The 22,539-nt window shown below is 43.0% G+C and overlaps 1 protein-coding gene and 1 long non-coding RNA gene across 2 annotated transcripts; one reads left to right on the top strand and one right to left on the bottom strand.

Moving 5' to 3' along the window:
* The first annotated feature begins 242 nt into the window (after positions 1-242).
* Positions 243-14,174, top strand: dennd6aa (DENN/MADD domain containing 6Aa). The gene is made up of 19 exons (XM_035151310.2): positions 243-654; positions 2,407-2,445; positions 2,670-2,712; positions 4,062-4,174; positions 4,550-4,630; positions 5,247-5,352; positions 5,449-5,528; positions 5,918-5,977; positions 7,304-7,359; positions 7,569-7,691; positions 8,085-8,180; positions 8,347-8,441; positions 8,543-8,608; positions 9,386-9,450; positions 9,797-9,886; positions 10,163-10,326; positions 10,638-10,740; positions 11,260-11,334; positions 11,785-14,174. The coding sequence occupies exons 1-19, from the start codon at positions 424-426 to the stop codon at positions 11,914-11,916; spliced, it is 1,818 nt and encodes a 605-aa protein (XP_035007201.1). The 5' UTR covers positions 243-423; the 3' UTR covers positions 11,917-14,174.
* Positions 14,175-17,580: 3,406 nt separating this feature from the next.
* On the bottom strand, positions 17,581-21,400 carry LOC118104445. The gene is made up of 3 exons (XR_004695036.2): positions 21,246-21,400; positions 19,821-20,114; positions 17,581-17,778 (listed from the first exon to the last, which is right to left on the bottom strand). It is a non-coding gene; the product is annotated as an uncharacterized LOC118104445 (long non-coding RNA).
* Positions 21,401-22,539: the final 1,139 nt, after the last annotated feature.

Here is a 22,539-nt window from a genome sequence, read left to right on the forward strand (position 1 = left end):
ATATATCATAATAATGACATTAAAGTAAACATGTGATTTAGTATGTCGTAGGAATGACATTAAAAGTAAATACGAGACTTAATGGTTCCTAATATTCACAGTTAAAGTAAATATCTGATTTAATATATCATCATTTTAACCTACAATGAGTATTTCCTCTGTTCATTCATCACTTTTCTGTCTCCAGCGTCACTCATCGCTGCCAGGGACGACCTTACGCGCTGACGTCGCTCGTTCATCCCCCGTGACGTCAGCACGTAGGCACGCTCCTGCTGCTATGCTAACCCGATGCTAACTTGTAGCCGAGCGGCTGCAGCTTGTGTCCGCTTCTTCTGCTGTTTCCCGCGGGGACACGAACCGCAATCACCGGTAAACTCGTTCGCTTAACCCGGAGCGTCTGCGCGTCCGTGTCGGGCCCGCGCCATGGCCCTGCAAGGCCCGGAGGAGCTGGGGGAGCAGGTCGAGGAGCCGGAGGATCTGGACGACCAGGACGCTAGTAGCATCTCCCCGGCCGAGGAGATAACGCTGCCCCCTGGGCCCGGAGGGGACGAGGAGCCGGGGCAGACGCTCCTCCTGCCGTGGGACCGCTTCTCCACCTGGCTGCACTGCATCTGTGTGGTGGGCTTCGACCTGGAGCTGGGGCAGGCGGTGGAGGTGATAACACGTCCCAGTTAGCGGTTGTCCACGGCGCAGACTAATTCCTGGACGCTACCGCACAGACATCTCACGCAGCTGTGTGTGGTTGTTGTTTTAGTCATAGACGGAGACACACGAATGCTCCAACAACAAATTTCAATTTAAGATTTACCTGACATTGTTTAAGAAGATTGTGTGTGTGTGTGTGTGTGTGTGTGTGTGTGTGTGTGTGTGTGTGTGCGTGTGCGTGTGTGTGTGTGTGTGCGTGTGTTTCCATTCCTGGAGTTATTCTGTTAACAGCAGCCACAACATCACCTTTACTGATTTGACACACACACACACACACACACACACACTAAACTTTGGGAGTTGAACTGGTGAGTTTTCTCCCCGTTGGATTCATCTAAGACCACAAAGCAAATAATGACCTTAAAAGTAAATATGAGACAGTTAATGTAACCGTGTGACTTAAACTTTGGGGATTTGAACTGGTGTGTTTCCTCTTCAATGACAACAAGCACCTGTTGTCCTCATGTGATGTTTGAATGCAGACATTGTGCGGTAACCTCCTTAATAACATCCTGCCTGTGGTTAACAAGGTGACACACAACGACCTGTCTTTAAACTCTCGTGGGTTCCAACCGCTTCACTTTATCCAATTATCAGATCAGGTGTTCTCTCATGAGTCCCACTGTGGGGGAAGCCACCGTGTTGCAGCAGCAAAAAGGGAATCGACAAATATGTGCAATGTCAACAAACATTGTTCATCTCACAGTTATTCTCTCCACTGAGAGGTTAAGTTTTAAATGTATAAAATGGGAGCAAATTTTCCAACTTAAGTGCCCAGAACCCTTAGAAACATTTAGCTAGATCAACAGTTCGTAGCAGAGTAAGAAAAGAGAAAATCATCACATTTGAGAAACTGGAACCAGTGAAATTAGGTCATTTATGCTTAAATCATCACACACATAATTACCAAACGTGTTGCTGTCAATCGTCTAATACTCTCATTTGTTACTCTACATTTCATTACATTGTCCACAAACAAAATGAGGAGATAAACTCTTCTAAATCCATAGAACATTTTATGACACCTTAGTGAGGGGGTAGAGCGGTCGTCCTCTAACCAGAAGGTCGGCGGTTCAATCTCCGTCCTCCCCATCTGCATGCCGAAGTGTCCTTGGGCAAGATACTGAACCCCGAATTGCCCCTCATAGACAAAGTGGTGCCCATAGACGCACTGTATGAATGTGTGTGAATGGCTATGAACTGTAATGTAAAGCACTTTGAGTGGTCAACAAGACTAGAAAAGCTCTATATAAATACAGATCAACTATTTAAACTAGTTCATATTGATATTTACAATATATATACAAACATTAGAACTTCTAGAACATGACAGTTTTGGTTCTGTATAAATAAATCTGACTTGACATAAATGACATATAGCAAAACACTGGAAATGTATGTGAAGTCAATTCAGTAACAAGTTTTGACAAAATATGTCATTACAAAATTCAAACATTTGTTCTATTGTGGAATTGGGGATTTCAAAACATCGTGATCGAGTCCAGTAAAATGACAGAGAGGAGTTAGAGAAAGTAACGACCCAGTGACCATGATTGAAGAGACAAATGTATGTTCGAAAAGATGTTTGAAGTTTAAACAACTTGGTGGTGAAGCAAGTGGTGCTAAACAAATGTTGTGGCTCGGAGTTTGTGGCTTGATGAGCTTGATGTTGTGTGGTAACTCTGTTCCTCTGTGTTCCAGGTCATTTATCCTCATCATTCCAAACTGTCTGAGAAAGAGGTGAGTTAAACTGACTTGTTAAAAAAATGGGTTTGACTTTACTAAGTTCACTGAATCCTACAAGATCTGAGCTGTAAATTATTTTATATTATTTGTCATTTGTCACCATTTCTCAACTGCAGTTTGTTGTGTGTCATTGTCGGGGGTGTGGATAAGTGCATCAATCTGTGATGATGCGATGAAAAGGACAAAATCTAAATCTAAATGTTGCTGCTTTCTTTCAGAAAACAAGTATCTGCTACCTTTCCTTCCCCGACTCAAACTCAGGTGAGTTCCTGTTTCAGCCTTTTGAATTTCCACATTAAATGTTAGCATTGCCTGATTGGGGAATATACAGTGCAGGCGCAGGGTATCATGCCTCCGATGCTGTTCATTTATAGTGATAAGATATTCATATATATGATAAGAAGTAGTCCATACAACATGTTGTCTTACCACGTCTGATGGCAATAGTTCTAAAAAATTGTCCTGACGGCCGCGCTCGATGGAGCAGTGAGACGTCGGCTGCTATATAAAGGACAAAGCATTAATTAGCATGCTTTTAATGAATGTGACACTAGTCTGAAGGTAGATTGGAGTACGGACTGGTTTGTACACTCACTCGTCCACAATCGTCTCTCTGGAGTTGTGCATCTGTATCAAGTGTGTGTTTTCCTGCAGCTACGTGTTGTTGACTGTGAGTCATCAGGTGGTAAACATGACAAACCTGCTGCCCTCAGGGTGGAGACAGAATCAGGACACAGTGCCTATCGGGCTGCTATTTATATAACTTTGTGCTTGTATACACAGACAGGGGGGGGGGGGACATAACCCTTTTGGAGGAGGTAGGAATCTGCAGATGCAAAATGAAAACAAAGGTGTAATCCATGAATGTTATAAAACTCTTCTCAGGCACTTGATCAACCAATCAGACACCTGGAGATCTGGGGAAATATGGCAGTTCATTTTCTTATGTGATGACAAAATATATTCTCTAATGCTTCACTCTGTACATTTTGTTCCTGAGGTCCTCAGCGCTGCAGACGCTCTCTCCTACTCAGATTAAAGAAATAAGAAACGCACAAGTAAAATGAATTGAGCCATCCGAGCGTGTGAAGTCGGTTCAGTCTGAGAATCAGAGTTGTGGATCAAACGCAACCCGACTGCACGGTGTCATGGAGCCTTGGCTCAGAAGCATTTATATATTTCTCCCTCTCACTTTCCTCTGGCATTTCTGCTTGAGAATGTGCAGAGGTCCCCGGAGGTTAAAGGCCAGTTGATGACTCATCGTCGACTTCCCGCTTCCACTTTTATTCCTCTTCCTGTTTGTCCCAAAATCAGGAAGAGCCACTCGACATGAACGAAAATAAATCTGTATCAAGTCAAAATGTCAACCCTCTTAACGTCTTTCTACAACTAGTTTACAGAGGTGTAGATCATGGACAATGTAAAAACTAATAAATATAAAGGTACGATTTATAAAACGTTGATTAAATCACTAGAATCAGATATGGAATGTTGCAGATGTATTGAAATGCATCTTCACCCCTGTCAATCTGAACATAGACTGTACAGTTAGTCGTGCTGCTTTTATGTAGTGCAATTTAACACTATGTTTCTCTCTGCTGCGTTTCCAGGTTGCCTTGGCGACACCCAGTTCTGCTTCCGCTTCCGTCAGGGCTCAAACCGGAAGTCATCACTCAGCTGCTTCCTGGAAACCACAGACCGGGACGCACCGCCATGTCTGAAGGTCGGGAAATACACACACGCTGTCATAGATGAGATTTTCAGTCATTTTCTGGTTCTGGACAAAATCTGTGTTAACACGAACTACAGAAAGGCAACATCTGGCCTAAAACATACATGTTCTGTTTTATTCTTAAGAGAAGTAAACAGAAAAAACACATAATATTTGTCCACTCATTGAACAGTGCTGGAAAATAAAACTGTGCCACAATCAAAATGAATTGCTGACACCTGATATACAATGATGCTGTTATTTTAAACGGTGTGTGTGTGTGTGTGTGTGTGTGTGTGTGTGTGTGTGTGTGTGTGTGTGTGTGTGTGTGTGTGTGTGTGTGTGTGTGTGTGTGTGTGTGTGTGTGTGTGTGTGTGTGTGTTGCAGAGGGAACAGGGCCACTACTACGGCTACGTGTATTTCCGTCAGGTGCGGGATAAATCTCTGAAGAGGGGATACTTCCAGAAGGTCAGTGTCAATCTCTGGAGTCTCTGCAGTTCAGATCCATCGGCATGTGATAGAAAACTGAACACCACCAGTCAAACAGTCAGTTAGTTGTTCTTTATTAGTTCACCGGGTAAAACTCGGTGTAGCCGACAACATCTCGTCACACCAGTCGCTCTGTTACTGTCACCGTTTCCACTAATGGATTATTATGTTTCTGGAGATGCACTTCCTGTTTAGCCACGCATTTTCGTAGACAACCAGACACATACGCTCAATGTTAGTTACAGATATGGACGAAGCCTTCTGTCCACGCTCTGCTTTTACTTTGTCCGTCTTTGCGCACGTCTTCCGAAAGCTTGTGTTAATTGACGAAACAGAAGAAACGGAGCCGTAGCAGCAGAAGTCCTTGTGGGCAGTGCAGCAAATAGTTTAAGCAAGACGACCTTAGGACACGAGGAAGAAATTTCACCATGGGAGGGAACTTTTTGAGGAGAGTCTCCACGAGTTAGTTAGTCACACAGCTTTCACAAACACACACTTTCCCCCTGTCGTTGTCACAGCAGGTATATTTCAGTTTAGTGGCCGCAGGTGATTTATCGTGTTGTAATCTCTGAATCTGTCCACTTCTCTCCATCAGTCCCTGGTCCTGATCAGCAAGCGGCCCTATGTGACCTTCTTCCACTCGCTGTTAAAGATCATGGCTCCAGAATACTTTGAGAAACAGGAGCCCTGTCTGGAGGCCGGTCAGTCCAATGCACAATGTCTACTTTTCTGCTTGTTGGGGTGGAGGGGGTGGATTCAGATTCTGATTGATAATGTTCCATGTGTTTGTTCCACAGCTTGTAATGACATAGACCGCTGGCCGACACCCCATCCCGGACGGATTCTAACGCTGCCCATTATGGGAGTGGTCATCAAGGTACACACACGCACACACACAATCAATAGATGGACACCAGTAGGTTTCATTTGTAGCAGTTGGTTAAGCACAGGGGACACAAAACATTACTCCACAACACTTCATTTACATATGGTTTGTACATCAAGGCCCAACTGTCCCCTTCACGCCAATCAAGCTGCACACACTCATAGATATCAGTCCTCTGAAGATACTCTAGATATCTTTGATTAATAATTATTCCCTGGGAAAATGTTTGTTTATTGAGGAATCCTGCTGAAATACAAACCGTACGATCTTTGATTAAAACAAACGGGTGCAGGGCAGAATGAATATTTAGTGGTCTGTGTTAAACTGGTTTGTGATGAGCATCTGAACTGTGGCTGTGTCGGATCTTTGTGCCGCTGCAGGTTCGTATCCCGACATCTTACGACAAACCAGGAACCTCACAGCTGGTCCAGTCCTCCCAGGTGATCACACACAAATGCACAAACACACATTCTCTTTAAGATTTTTTAAAGGGGACATAACATGCCCATTTTACCACAAGTTGATATGGTTCCTTGGGGTCTTAATGAAATGTCTGTAACATACTTTGGTCAAAATACCACAAGGATCATTTCAAACAGCACCCTTTTACCCTGTATAAAACAGCCCTCCACAGAGTGACCTGTTTTGAGTGCCTGTTCCTTTAAATGCTAATGAGCCAGCTCCCCCTCCCCCATGATTTTAAACGATATAAATTACATATTTTATATGATATAAATTATCAAATATGCATCCCATACTTTGTATTCCCTTCTGTTGTCCTGGAGTTGAATTTTCCCAATCACATAATTATGTCCCCTCTGCCCATCCACTACAAGCACACAAGCAGACAGACAGAGAGAGAAAGAGAGGTGGGGGGCTATGAAGACCATCATTTACCCCGAACCCCGACATTCAACGGGTACAACAACAAGCGGAGAAAGCAGAATCGCGGGCTGACCTTATATGTACAGTCTATGGGGCTGACCAGCGGAGAAATGCTCGCCCGGTGAACAGCCAGGCGGCTGCGCGCTGGAGAACGGCGCTGCGCTGCCTGGCAGCCTCGCTTCCGTCCGGTGTAACCCGGCATAACAGTGGGGGCTCTGTGTGTTTGGCCGGTGTTACAGTAGTGCTGAACACTGCGGAAGTCCTCCACACTGCTGGCTGTGTGGCGTTGACACAAATTCCAGCTCACGCACGGGAGAGCGAGCGGTCGCGCCCGAGCAGCTGCTGCAGCCTCCCAGTCCCAACGATCCAGACAAATGCCACATGTGAGTGAATCGCGGGCTGACCAGCGGAGAAATGCTCGTCCCGTGTGAACAGCCCGGCTGCGTGCTTGGGAACGGCGCTGCGCTGCCTCGCAGCCTCCGGTGTAAACCCGGCGTAACGAGTGTGGGGGACGGGGAAGAGGGTGGGGGTGGGCCAAGACCATGTAGGGAGACTTCCAGTGCCTTGTTACGACACAAAACCCAGGAAGCTCAATCGAGTCGCTCAAGCATGACGTTTCTGACTTAGAGGAACCATAACAAAACGCGCAAGTGTTTTTTCCCAGAGTTTTGGGTTGGTAGACATGCCAGATACCCACATTAACCTGTAGAAGCACTAACAAAGTGGAATTTGCATGCTATGTCCCTTTAACTGTTTCTCATTAATTCTTCTAAGTGAAGGAGTTGTTTCTTCCAACTTTTTGTATTTTGTGACTGAAGTGTGTGAATTTACCCTGAACATGTGATTCTCGCAGCTGAAATGGAGTCTGGTTGTTTTTTCAGAGTGACAGTCTGGTGTCCATCGTGCTCCCAACCATCCATGAAGTTGACCTCTTCAGGTGAGACCTGCAGGTCCAAGTGTTGGTCACCGAGTTGTTTACCTCCCAGTCCCAGTTAGAGAATATCTATCAGAACTAGTATTTATGGGACAAAATAAAGCTTTACAAATATCTAAGATCAATATCGGCCGGCAAAAATGAATTTGTCCCATATACAAGCTCTAAACTTGTTATATTTGTTATAATATATTTTCATAATCTCTCTCCAGGTGTTTCTACCCGGTCTTCTTCCACATCCAGATGCTGTGGGAGTTAGTGTTGTTGGGGGAGGCGCTTGTCGTGATGGCGCCGTCGCCAGCAGAGTCATCAGATACGGTCCTGGCACTGGTCAGGTGAGTCGATAGACACGGGTCACTCTGCCAGCAGCCGCTTTACAATTCAATATGTATTCTGAGGTTGTGTCTTTTAAATTCTGGAGAAGAATTAAAATGACTTGAAATGCAATCGTCGTGTCTCTGATCCAGATCCACATCTTAAATTCGGTGTTTAAAATCAGTTTTTGTAGTTTCTTGGTGACCTATTGACACTGACTGGTTACATACATGCAGATATGTCTGATCTGCCATTTGTTTCATAAATATTTTAAATTATAAGGTTTCATTTCTGCGTAGAAGTTCACTGATCTACCTTAACAGGCATCTGTAAAATGCTGCCGGGCTTAACTCTGCAGCTCAATCAGGCTTCAAACATTTACATTGATCTGTGTCGTGTGTCTCTCTCTGCAGCTGCATCTCTCCCCTGCGCTACTGCAGCGACTTCCGACCGTACTTCACCATCCACGACAGTGAATTTAAGGAGTACACCACCCGGACTCAGGCTCCGTGAGTAAAGATGAACCAGCACAGCGGTTAGCGTGCTGCCCTTTAGCAAGGCACTGTATAAATAGATTTGTAGGAAGACAAATAAAATGCTGTGTGTCAGATTTATCAGCGTTTACCTGATGATTGTGGAGTCACCTGTGTTCTCTCTCCCTGTCTCCATCGACAGGCCGTCAGTCATTCTAGGAGTGACCAATCCTTTTTTTGCTAAAACGCTGCAGCACTGGCCGCACATCATCCGCATCGGAGACATGAAGCAAGCAGGTAGATTTGCGTTCTCGCACGCAACCCTCCAGAAAGTTTCAGAAGAATGTCCAGACTTAAGCGCACGTGTGACAGCAGCTTGCATTGTCTGTTCTTCTCAGGTGAGATGGCCAAGCAGATGAAAGTGAAGAAACTGAAAAACCTCAAAACTCTGGACTCTAAACCTGGTAAATGCTTCTAACTTCTCCTCTTTGTCTTTATAATGTGGTAAAGCTATGTGGCGCTTCACATGACAGACTAGTGACTCTCTCACAAACTCACATTCACACTTGTGAGGCAGCAGATTATCCACCAGGGGGCGCTTTGAGATCAACTCCAGTGTCAAACCCACCATGACGTCACCCATTGGTTTGTGAGCTGAATTTAGCATTTTGTTCAGCGCCATCTTGGTTTTTTGAAAGCAGAAGTAACCATATTTGGAGGAACAGGGGGTGGAGCCTGACCAAGAGCTGGAAGTCACAGCACACCCGCTTAGCTGTCAATCACACTATCTACACCCTGGTTCACACACATCATCGCTGTATCGAAAAAGACTTGAAACTAGAGACTGAGACAATAAACTCCACAGGAAAAAGTTTACTGACGTTATTAATCAAGTCAGTTGTAGATTGTTCATCTTCTGACTTCTTTCAAAACCAGTGGAGTTGCCTTCTGCTGGTCATTCCAGAGAATGCAGGATTCATACCTCCATATACCTTCATTTGCATAATGTCTTCGGGTTCTCCGTCAATCTGTTCATCCCATTCTTGTGAACACGATAAGTCAAGAACACTTTGAGGGAATTTCTTCAACTGTGGTACAAAGGTTCGGTTTGACTCAAGGATGAACTGATGAGGTTTTGGTGGTCGAAGGTCACGGTGAACTTGTAAACAACCGCAGGGCAGTAATTGTTCTATACAGTCTATGGATCAGCTTCAGTTTCCTGATGTTTGTGTGTTTTGCAGGTGTGTACACTGCATACAAGCCATATCTCAACAAAGATGAAGAAATCATCAAACAGCTTCAGAAGGTAAGACAACGTCTCCTCTCGACTTCCTACACAGGGTTTCCCCGTTCATCAAACAGGCCGTGCACTTCAGCCCGAGTGGCTTTTGTAACAGTCACAGATAAATGAGGAAGTGGAACATGACTTTGCAGTAAAAAATAACTTTTCCTCTCTGTTGGACTACTGATGTAATTGTGTATGAAATGAAGAGACTGCATTTAAATTACCAAAAATGTATCTGGTCATTTCTCTACTGATGTTTCTGGTTCATCTGTTGACACTGATTCACTAATGATGGATCTGTGATGAGGGGACATCTGATGAAGACAAGTCGTGAAGGTGTCGACCATTTTTGTTCCTTGATTCTCAGGGTGTTCAACAAAAGAGACCCTCAGCGGCCCAGAATGCAATTCTTCGACGCTACTTCCTAGAACTGACTCAGAGCTTCATCATCCCACTGGTAACAACAATTAAAACATGTTTTTGTCTCTCTGTGTTTCTGAGGAAGGTGATGATTCATTGTGACACTGTGTTTTGTCTTCGGGTGTTTCTTTTAATGCATTGATACGTAAAGCAATTTACACCAGATACCTCATTAAGAGGGACTTTTTCTGGAGGATTCTCATCCCCCATGTTGAGAGAGCTCGAGATCACCTCTTTATGTTTTCTGTCAGTGCTGCTGCAGCCAGGTTTGAGCTGAAGTAATGAAATGTGTGTTTGTGTGTGTGTGTGACAGGAGCGGTATGTGGCAAGTCTCATGCCTCTCCAGAAGTCCATCAGTCCCTGGAAGAGTCCTCCTCAGCTCCGACCGTTCATCCAGCAGGACTTCATGAAGACACTGGAGAAAGCTGGACCTCAGCTCACATCCAGACTGAAAGGAGACTGGATAGGACTCTACAGGTTCTCACGCACACACGCACACAGTTGTAATTAGAGCCTGACTGATTTTGTCATAAGGGTTTGTTTATATATCAGAACTTTTACTCCTTAATATCGATATCAGCATTGGCCCCTAAAAAAACAAAGAATCTGTCAGGGTCTATTTCTAATATTGATAAACTATGAAATCCCACTGGAACAGTTACTTTCCTGGAAGTGTTTCTCTAGATCTATTGTAAAAGTTTTCTACTTTATATATAGACTCTGTCACATGATTAATGAAATGTACAGTTTCCAGAGCATCACGTGGACTCCTGTGTTTTGTGTTGCAGAAATTTCCTCAAGTCTCCCAACTTTGACGGCTGGTTCCGCAACAGGAGGAGAGAGATGACCCAGAAACTGGAGGCTCTGCACCTGGAGGCGCTTTGTGAGGAGGTGAGGAGGGAGGGGTGAGGGCAGAGGGCAGGGCCTGGTCTCAGAGGACGTGGTCTACGAAGCCCACGAAGGCCGGACCGTAATGAGACGGTCCGGTCTACGGAGGATTTCCCATTTGCGTCACAAGCTTGTCTCACTCTTAGCGTTGCATGGTTAGCAACTTATTAGCATCATCACCAGGGGGCAATGAATCCTCGGATAGTTTTGCCTGAGAAGGATCCACCTGTTGGACCTTTTGTTTCTCCAGAGTAGAAGGACGTCACTTTATAATGTCAACACACCTAGTATCACCGTTTCATTTTGATTGTATGTTATTTTTTGCCGTTAATTCGCTTAGAGCTTCTTTACCTCACTGAAGCATGAGATATACAGGACCGACTGTCAGTCAGGTTTGTGTGGAGCAAACTGAAACAGTCCATCAAACTGGTCCAGCCGAATCCATGTTTATTATCTTTAAAGCCAAGAAGGACGGATACAATAAGACTCAACATCTCTCTCGCTCCTGTCTTTTGTTTGAAGGATCTGCAGGTGAGAGTCCAGAAGCACACAGAGGTGGAGACGGTTGATCTGGTTCTGAAGCTGAAGGATAAACTGGTGAGTACAAACTAGTCCAAGGCTCAAACAACTGCTTATACTGTTACTACTACTAATGTGATGACTGGTACTTGCACTGCTCTGACTAATAACACCTACACCACTGCTGGTACTGCTAATGCTCCTCCTACGCTACGCCAGTCTGCAGTTTTATTCATTAAAGTCTCTTTCCAGCTGTTTGGTCCTTGTTTTGTAGAATCATCTGTCAGATATTTTATTTACTCGTATATATGATCCCAAAAAGCGCTCATGTGTTTGTGTGTGTGGTCATGGCGGAGTTTTGATGGGAGGGGGGGGGATTTATCTGTTGCCTTTTGAGAAAAATTAACTAACTTTTGCAGGATTACTAACCCTAGCTGTAGGTTGATTTCTGTGTGTTTTTTAAAAGATCTTAAATGGAACCTGAATAAACTTTGTTCACATAAACATGAACGTGCCTCTCTGCTGCAGGGTCAGGCGGAGAGGGAGCAGCTCCCGGTGCGCCCGGGGACCCTGGCCAAGCTGAAGGCCCACATCGACGCAGTCATCCTGGCCTTACCTGAGGACCTGCAGGGCATTCTCCACAAGCCCTCCACTCCCTGACCTTTGACCCTCAGCCTGAAACTCTAACGCCACTTTGAGGGGGGGCAGAAAGTCTCCTCCCTGGTGGCCCCCGGGTAGAGGGGCCCCCGTGCACTCAGACTGAGGAGCCCCTGCTCGGGTTCAACATGGAAAGCACATGGAATTTTTGTTTTACCAATTTATACAACTCAATTCAGTTATACACCCCCCCCCCCACTACTGTTTTATTAAGAGGATTTTTTGTTGTTGTTTTTTAAATCACAGAAACATTAAGTGAAGAAAAGAGCGAGTGACACATTTCTAATTCATCGGGTGTTTGCTCTTTTCAAACATGACGCATTAACTTAAGTGTATCTGAGCCGACACAGGATTTGTCATCACCGTCATGGAAGCAGGAAAACGACCCCCCGCTGACCTTTGACCCTCAGTGTTTTTAACCTGTTGACGTTTTTTATTTTTACTTTTTTAACTTGACGATGGAGTGCTGCAGGCAGAACTGACTCTGGAGTTTTTCCATCCATTTCTAAAAAAAAATTATGTTTTTTAAAAGAAGTGCACTTCATCGCTGACTGGACCAGTGTGCCCTTCACACACACACACACACTGACACTTTTATGCAAACAAACTGAACCGAGCAGAGCCGAGCAGTGCTTTATAATTAAATTTTACTAAAACGTTATCCTAACAAACACACAACATTAGGCACCAGCGACCCTGTAAGAACTGTCAGTACATGTCTCTCATCTGAAGTGCTGATGAGCAAATCCTCTTCCCTGTATTCATGTTGACGCTGTCTGAGAAAGTTTGATTTGGTTTTGATTCTATTTCATTTCTGACGTTTGTGTCACTGCTGTGTGAAAAAGCTTATTTTTGTGTGCGGGTTGAAGAAAGTCTTCAGGACGCTGAAAATCAGTTTCTGCCAAGAATGAAGGGAAAAAAATTTAAGCTAAAAAAAAGTCTGAAAAAACTCAAGTTCAAAATGGCCCAGGTCAAAATTATGAAAACTTTGAGGCGGTAACGAACTCTATAGAGCATTTATCAAAACTATGTGAAGTTAATTGTGACTAAGACGAATGAGGTTTATCAAGAAAAGCGTTTGAGTTTCAGTCTGATATCTACTGACATAATATTTCTGTTTTTCTCCACCTCCAATGTGATCGTGTCCCAGGACAGACGTTCACACCAGGTCTGAACGGGGTCTGAGTCTCAATCTGTGTCTGAAAGAAAACTTAACTTAACATTCGTTCTTTATTCTCCCTCTGAATTAAATACGTTCTGCTGAAGAGTCACTAGAGTTCACCTCTTTCCTGCTCAGGATATCTTCCCTTCAGACATGAGTGTAGTTCTTCCTGAGCAAGGGAACGACACAGATGCTTTGTCAAACTAAATCAGAAAATATTTAGATTCCTGTTAAATAAATAAACCCAACAAACGTATTCAGTTCTAATAAAAACACTAGAAAATTTAACCCTTCAACTACGTGTGTTTAATTTACATTAATGTAAAACTGTTTTCCAAGTTGAGCTGAAGATTTTTGGGTTCGGTCAATTAAGCTTTTTAATTTTTTCCTTTATTAACACTAACACAGAGTCTTAGATAATCTGGTTAAATTCTTTTTCCATTTTGAAGTGAAGGGGCCAAAATGTGAATATTCCCCCTAACAGTACAAAACAAAAGGATTTATTCTATTGACAGCAATAACGCTTTCACAGGTCATTTCATTGATTCTGGTCTTTGTATTTCCAGAGTGTAAATGACTTAATGGCAGAGTTTATTTCTCAAATAGTAGTAAGTGGTTAGTAAGTTGACGTCTGCATTTCAAAATATGACTCGTCTGGAAAAGTCGACCACACTCCTTGTCAGACATGGATTACGTCATGTGGTGTTGTTATGTTTGGGGCGGGGGGCATTTTCTTTTAAGCCATGATGTAACTCATGTTTGATGAATGCTCTGAAATTTGCCTTTTTTTTTGTTTTTTTTGTCGAGCAGATAATTGTAAAGAAAAGTAACAGGAGTATGAGCTGGTTGGAAAAACCTGTGACATCTGGTTGTTGGGCAACCATGTAAGTTTTCTATTTGTGAAAAGATAACACAACTTTTTATCAACTTTTCCATGGAGGGCTGTTTGTCCTCGATGTAATACTCTGTAGAGGAGAGGACTTTTGTACATAACGGTGTAAAGTGACATGTTGGCCCTGATGTGAGGATGTACAATAATTATTTTGCTATGACAACAGATGTGTTGCTAAATACAGAGTTATAAATGAGAATTTCTTCATATAATGTTTATTTAATTCCGATGCTGTTGACACACTTTGACATTTTGAATCTGTTGCTCATTCGCTAACAGACTCGACGAGAATGTATTTGATCGTTTCACTCCCCTCGAAAAAACATCTGGCTGAAGTCGACAGCTGTTAATTAGTGACATTAAGGTCCCTTTATTTATTGGTGTCGATGACCAATACTAATACGCTCTCTTATCAGAAAGGATCCATCGTGAACAGTTTACCGAAACCACAGGTTAAATTAAGGAGCGCGAGGTAGCATCGAATACGGATCAAAACTACATTTTGCAGTATAACTATAGAAAATAATAAAAGATGTTCAGCAAGTAGCCTGATACAAGCTTTTACACAGCTGCACATATTTGATGACACTGTTTCTGTTTGAAGCCATAACCACTTCACTGAAGCCCCGATACTGCAGTTTTAATAAAGAAATGACGACGTGACGGACGTGTTGATGAAGTTGATCTTTATTGACGCTCACATGATGCCGACAGTTGATGTTTTTTAATCAAATGCAAAGATGTCGACCGCAGTCTTGTGTTCACTTGATTGGAACTTGAACATTGTTTGAATCCTCTCGATGCCGAGTGGAGTTCATCCGTACTGCAGTGTCGTGATGTCGCTCAGCCGAGAGCACACATCTGCTCCCTTGAGTCCAATTCAGCTGCAGCACATTGCACACACTCGTAGATCTCAGTTCCCTAAATATGTCCCATATGTTCCTCACTTAAGGAAAAGTGAGGAATCAAATAAAAAAGTGACACAAATCCAAAGTGTGAGTAAAAATGAACTGAATATTTAGAATCCAGGGTATTACTGAGAATATTCAGCACTGTTTATGTGTAAATATAATAATTTTTATCAAATCGTTTGATTTGATATTGATAAATGCTGATTATTGCTTCATTCTGAGTTATGATTGGATGATTAAACGAGGAACAGCGGATGCAGCTTGCTCTTCATCTGCTTGTGTATGTTTCACGGAAGCTCTCCTCCCTGTCTGTTCTTCTCCTCCTCTCTGAAAACCCTCCTGCTCTTCTCTCCCCTCAGTCCACGCCCCCTCCCCCTCCCCCTCCCCCTTTTTCTGATTGGCTGTTGCTCCTGCATCTCGTATGTGTCCTCCAACAGCACGTTTCCACTGAGAGAGTAGTTGATGTTGGACCAAGTAAGGACAGAGCCACGGGACGTCCTAGAGACACAAACACAATATATTAAACTATATATTATAATGTATTATTCTGTACTATATACTTTTCCATACTGCAGTATATACTATACCATAATATAATATTGATAATCAAGAAATCAAAACCACAATTTGAACAGATTTGCTGCAGCCTGATTGTGAGTTAGTAAAGGAACTGATTCTGTTCCTTTACACTTGTGAGGAACCTCATTGACACGATGGGTTCTGTGACCCTGAACCTGAACTGTCATAAATCAATGACACACACACACACACACACACACACACACACACACACACACACGTGTTCTTACCTGTAGGCACTGGGCCTCATGTATTGGAGGATTTCTCTGTAGCTTACAGGATAATCCCACATCTGGACGTCTGTCAACTGGCCATCAAATCCTGGAACATAGATCACAGGCTCTTTTCCCTGTGGAAACTGAACACACACACACACACACAGCAGGGAGATAATGTTAGAGACAGTGATGAAGATTTAAGATGATTAATACGACACAACAAATCAAGAGTTTATTGTTTTTTGAGCCACATGTTTTGTGTCTTTGGAAAAAAAAACGTGTGTGTGTGGAGTGGAAGTAAAGTAAGAGTTTCCTTATTCTCCCAGAAATTTCAAAGCAACACTATTCAACTTTTTTCACCTTAAAGCAGCAGCTTGATTAAAGTGAGTTTGATGTTTGAGTGAGAACAGGGAGAAAGTTTCCTCCTTCACTCCCTGAGCGTCTGTTCTCTGTAACTCTGGTGAGTGGGTTCGATCTCCTGTGAGAAGAACTGACTGAGAGTCACAGCTTCAACTGTCACAATCAGCTGCAGCGAGTTGAAGAGTGAAGCTGAACTGTCTATCAGTTAAAAACACTCAGAAGTTATTAAAAACCCGAGTTTATCTCCAATATTCATCAGGAAACTGTTAAAATGTGAAGAATTCTAAACAGTTTGGTGGATTTGTTATAGCTCTTCTGGTTCAGGAAGCAGAGGATCATGGGTAATATCCTCCGTTGAGTTGTGTTTCAGGTCCCAGACACAGGCAGAGCTCCTCTCAACACATTGAGAAACTTTAGTTTTTTCTCTAAACCAGCTACTTTCAGACTTGCACTGAACAGTTTGTCTCTGTATGTGTGAACACAAATGTCCGAGTGAGGGCGTCTCCTCCGGGCTTTCTGCGAACTTTCTCCGCCTGGATCCCGGGTGTAAAGTCCGCAGAAAGCCCGGAGGAGTTGATGTGAGAACACAGCAGCAGATCCTCCGCAGGATTCACCGCAAGCGAGTGGGTGTGTTGATGACGAACGCACACACAAAAAGAAGAAAACAAATATCTCAGGATGAGAAAGCAGTGACACACACGAAGAAGACAAAGACGTCAAGAGAGTTTGACCCCCCCAGAGGTCATGTCTGAAAACCACTTGGACACGAGGCCCAACAGAAGGAACCACCACCTGGACTTGTCTCCCTCCTCACCTGAGAGGGCAGCATCTTCCTGACGCTCATGTTTGAGCCGCTGAACACCTGCGCCACTTTCTTCACACTGTCCACGGTGAGGCAGACTCTGGTCCATATGTCCGGGGCAAGAACTCCTGGCCACAATTGAATGCAGGGTTGGAAGGTTTGTGAGTAATAAATCTCCTCACAGGTCAGTGAGTAGTAAAGACTGGTACTGGCTCCCAGAGTCACAGGGTGTGAGCTGGATGGGAAGAGTTTGAGGAGTGGGGGATTTATTGTTGTCGAAAAGTCATTGAGGTAACGCAGACACACAGAAAAACCTGCAGGATGCAAATGAGGGAGTGTTGATTTACAAATTCAAGTTAAAAGCACAATCTGTAATTCTATGCAACAAGTCTTTAAGTTTGAAACATGTTGGAATAATAACATCTGGAATAAGGTAATAGCAACACAACTCAACAAAATATAGCATATAATATATATATATATATATATATATCATCGTTGGTGGACATTTTAATGGATTAAAGTTTCATATTACACCTTTAAGTAAATACCACATGGACAACTCTGTCTGGTTTTGTACTTTGTCAGTCACCTGTAGTTGAAAGTGGCGTGGTCCAAGGGGTGGTGGTCCAAGGGGTGGTGGTCCAAGGGGTGGTGGTGGTTTTAGGGGTGAGGTGGTGGTCTTAGGGGTGGTGGTGGTGGTCTTAGGGGTGGTGGTGGTGGTCCTAGGGGTGGTGGTGGTGGTCCTAGCGGTGGTGGTGGTGGTCCTAGGGGTGGTGGTGGTGGTCCTAGGGGTGGTGGGGTGGTCCTAGGGGTGGTGGTGGTGGTCTTAGGGGTGGTGGTGGTCCACTGTTTGGTGGTGGAGGGGGGATAGAAGGAGATTCCTCCTCCATTAGAAGATAAGGTGAACATCTTCCCATCCAAATTTACTGCAGGACCACCTGGAGACATGAAGAGAAAGAAATATCAAAGATCTTTTTCTGCACATTTTATGGTTAGAAGTGTTGTAGAATACACAGTAACATTATTAGAGTTCTCATGTATATTATATTTTTGTCAGTGGCAATAAATGGTAAAGCAATATAATATAATACAGTATAATATAATATATTTTATTATAATATCAAAACCTTTGTGCGGGTGTGGGACACTGAAAGTTTGTACTTTTACTACAATGAATCAATCGGTTTGTCAAGTATAGGTTCAATGTTATCTGTGTTGGGACCTGGTTTTTGGGAGACCAAAGCTCTGCCTATATGTGCAGCCAAAAGCCTGAAGCCGCATGTCCCTCCAGGACTCAGTCTCCCAGGGGCCATCAACATCACACAGAGGTGTGAAACCCCCCCCAGGGACACAGGTTTCAACTCCCATTGGTCACTCTGGACCCCATGACCTGTGAGGTCACCGGGCAAATATAAGGCCTGTTCTCCCCCCCCTTCTGCCTCTCTTCTGCTCTCTTTCTACACTCCCTCCACGGAGAGAAGGCTGTGGAGCCTCTTCTCCAGCTCACATCTTCTCTTCCCATCCAACTCTTCGAGAGGAGCACAAAGGTGCAGCTTCCAGCTCATCTCAGCAAGGAAACCTCCTCGCAACCCAAGCTCTACCAACGTCCTAGCAGCGACTCGACGTCCTGCTTGAAAACTTCAACCAGCAACTGAGCTACACAGCTCAACAGAAACCAGCAAGACGACACAGAACTTCGAACTGCACAGCAACTTCCTTTTCCCTTCCACGGACGGGTAACACAACTGGGCTTAATAATTATACTAGGCTAAGCAAGACTGTTTATTCGATTTGGTGTGATGTTTATAAGTTTGATTTGTGGTGTTGTGATATTTTGGGTACAAGTTATTGAGAAAGTAATGTTAGTCTGTTATGCTCTTCACAGTCTTTCGTTGCATCCAATCTAGTAACTTTGTCTAATTTGGCACACACACACACACAGACACACACACACACACACACACACAGACACACGCATAACTCTTCACCTCATTATCTCTACAGGTCGTAACCATTCCAATAGGTGGGGGACGGGTGTTATCTCTTTGGGCAACTGCCATTTTGGAAGCAAACAGACACACAGACACACACACACATGTAGACTCACCTGCCTATCTTTGTTTAGCAATTAGACCGTTAGTAATTTGTGTTTTTATACTTTATTATATTCATAATAAATGTTTTCCTTTCACAAATGCTTTTTTATTAATGTTGCATAAGTGAATTTTGCCAACCTCTACACTGTCAAGAACTCCATATCCTTCAACTTAGCTAACTATCTATATGGTAATTTTGGTTATAGTTATTAATTTAATTGTTAATCAGAGTTCCAAATTTTTAGTTAGTACTTTTATGAGACTTATTCAATAAATTGGCTATCTTTTCCCTTCCTGTGAAGAGTGGTGCCCCGAGGTAACTTTAATCAATTAAAGTTATTATTTAATATTAATAATAAATATTAATAATTAATATTTTATTTTGATAACCAAATTTATTGAATGCCGAAAGGCACACCATTTTATGGTATCACATTTAATGCATTATGGCACAACATCTGTGTGTGTGTGTGTGTGTGTGTGTGTGTGTTTGTGCATTTTTACTTCCTCCTGGGGACCTTTTCTGGCATAAACCCTGACCATGTCTGGACCAGTAGACCTCCCGGGGACCGAGAGTCATAATGAGGTCATTTCTGAGGTCCTAGTTAAGCTGAGGTCCTTAAGGTGTGTGTGTGTGTGTGTGTGTGTGTGTGTGTGTGTGTGTGTGTGTGTATACCTGTTGTCAATGTAGTTGTAGCATGTTTTCGAGAAGTTGTTGTCACGTCCGGAGTTGACATCATAATCATCACCATAGAACAAATCGAATCTTAATCTATATCTTCATCTTCATCCTCCTCCTCACTCAGCAGAGTCTCTACAGTTAAGTGTGTGTGTGTGTGTGTGTGTGTGTGTGTGTGTGTGTGTGTGTGTGTGTGTGTGTATACCTGTTGTCCATGTAGTAGTTCTAGGTCTTCGAGTAAATGTTGTCAGACCCGGCACTGACATCATAACCATCACAATAGGAACAAAAAGCAGCTTCATCTTCATCTTCATTCTCCTCCTCACTCAGCAGGGTCTCTACAGTGAAGTGTCTGTGTCTGTGTCTGTGTCTGTGTCGGTCTCTGTGTCTGTGTCTGTGTCTGTGTCTTAGTGTGTGCGTCACTGTCCCTCTGAACAGGCTGCACCCTCCTCTACTCTCCTATTTCCTGCTTTAGGTGTTGACTCTTCAACTTTCGTTTCTGTGGAAAGAAAACAAATCAAGCCTCTGGTGTGACTTCAGAATGTGGAAACAACAGGTGTTGTATATGTTTACAGCGTTTGAACAACACCTCTTTACAATATCTGCCGAATAACGAAGAGCATAAAGACGTCGGCGTTCGCTTCACGCTCGGTGTCAGGTGCTTGTGACAGATGGACTCACAGTTTGCAAGTGACACAAGTAACATTTGACCAGTTACATTAAAAGCTACTCTTTCATTCAGTGTTTTCTGCTTATTATAAAATTAGGTTGAGTTTAGTTTTAGTCTAGTTGGTTTATTTGGGATTTTTCAGAGAAATCCAAAAACCAAAACGAAACATTGCACTTAATGATAAAAGGAGCAGGAAGAATAAAAACCTTCTGTTACCTGCCCCTTTCCAATAAATAACAAATACAGAGGCCATCCCTTCTTTTATTGACTTTCTTTTCACAAAGCACAGAACAAATCAATTAATAAACAGCCATCATCATAAATCATCATGAATAAAGTTCTTTAAACATTTGTTCAATTTAATTATCAATAGTTTAAGGTTTTGTAAATCAAATTGCTCCTCTGGCATAGATAGATAGAGAGAGAGAGAGAGAGAGAGAGAGAGAGAGAGAGAGAGAGAGAGAGAGAGAGAGAGAGAGAGAGAGAGAGAGAGAGAGAGAGAGAGAGATTGATGGATGGATGGATGGATGGATGGATGGATAGATAGATAGATAGATAGATAGATAGATAGATAGACTGTAGACAAGTGTTCGTACGTGGAGGAAAACAACTGAACCAGACTGACGAGTGGAACAGCACCACGTGATGTCTCACTCTGCTGTGATTCCTCAAAACCACACACACCACAGCACATTCCCAAAACTGCACAGAGGTTGATTGTCAGTGTAGTTAGACTGAATAATGAATAATGAAAGCTTTTATGTTTTAAGATTTGGAAATACATCTTCCAGAAATCAAAAGAATAAAAGAAATGATATATATTATTTGGATTAATGATATCTGTTTTTCTGAAATCCTCTTTTCTAAAAGAGAAGTTCCACACGCAGCCTCCTAGTGTGCTGAACTTCTCTTTTCACACACGTGTGCAGAAGCCACAGAAAACACAAACCAACAACTTACGTGTCAAACCATTTCATGTTTAAATTCCTGAGAACCTCTTTCAAGATTCCACTGGCCGGGTGGATTCACCGGTGCTGACCACGGCCAGGAAACAGAAAGTCAACAGCGGTCTCTCGGTGTCAAAGTCCAATGGTTTGTTCATCTGTACATCAACACCACTTCCTCTTCACTTCCTGGCTCGACAATATTACACAACTTCTCCTTTGCTCCAGCTGAACTTTAGCACTGAGGGGCTTTGTCACTTAATAGTCCTGGAGAAACAGGATTCATGAGCAGTGTGAGCATCACCTCAGTCACATAGAGGAGAGGTTTTAGAGCCAGGGCCTCGGAGCTCTGGAACGACCTGCCTGAGGAAGTGTCGTCTTCAAAGTCCCTTCTTCTTTCGAAAAAGCCTTTCCTGATTTTATCTGAGTTTCTTGTTTTAATAAAAAAAAAATACAGGAAGTGATGTTCTACCAGAAGGACTTTTTTTTATCTGGGCTGATTCTTTATTTTATTTCTGATCCAGAGCCATCTGCTTCTGCTTTTTCGCTGGTGGTTGGCAACTTATCATCAAATCATCAAAATCTACATGAATGAAAAGGGATTTTTCACCCATAATAATAATATTGTATAATAATATAATATTGACAATATTATCAAGTTATTTAAGGTGAGAGATCAATCGGGACATACTAACAGTATTTATTAATACTCACAATTCATTGTAGGTTTCAGTGGTGGAAGAAATACTGAAATATTTATTTTTACTTAAAGGGGACATAGCATGCCCATTTTACCACAAGTTGATATGGTTCCTTGGGGTCTTAATGAAATGTCTGTAACATACTTTGGTCAAAATACCACAAGGATCATATAAAACAGCACCCTTTTTACCCTGTATAAAACAGCCCTCCACAGAGCGACCTGTTTTGACTGCCTGTTCCTTTAAATGCTAATGAGCCAGCCTCCCTCCCCTCTCCCCCATGATTTTAAACGATATAAATTACATATTTTATATGATATAAATTATCAAATATGCATCCCATACTTTGTATTCCCTTGTTGTCCTGGAGTTTTAATTTTCCCAATCACATAATTAAATGTCCCCTCTGCCCATCCACTACAAGCACACAAGCAGACAGACAGAGAGAGAAAGAGAGGTGGGGGGCTATGAAGACCATCATTTACCCCGAACCCCGACATTCAACGGGTACAACAACAAGCGGAGAAAGCAGAATCGCGGGCTGACCTTATATGTACAGTCTATGGGGCTGACCAGCGGAGAAATGCTCGTCCCGCGTGAACAGCCAGG

This window comes from Hippoglossus stenolepis, chromosome 3 (genome assembly GCF_022539355.2).
Source record: "Hippoglossus stenolepis isolate QCI-W04-F060 chromosome 3, HSTE1.2, whole genome shotgun sequence".
NCBI classification, from domain to species: Eukaryota; Metazoa; Chordata; class Actinopteri; order Pleuronectiformes; family Pleuronectidae; genus Hippoglossus; species Hippoglossus stenolepis.

What these genes read in the sequence shown, in the direction of transcription:
- dennd6aa (XM_035151310.2), top strand. Translation starts at nt 424, where the DNA reads ATGGCCCTGCAAGGCCCGGAGGAGCTGGGGGAGCAGGTCGAGGAGCCG. An exon ending in AGCTGGGGCAGGCGGTGGAG is followed by an intron (nt 655 to 2,406) that starts GTGATAACACGT and finishes TCTGTGTTCCAG; the next exon opens with GTCATTTATCCTCATCATTC. An exon ending in CCAAACTGTCTGAGAAAGAG is followed by an intron (nt 2,446 to 2,669) that starts GTGAGTTAAACT and finishes GCTTTCTTTCAG; the next exon opens with AAAACAAGTATCTGCTACCT.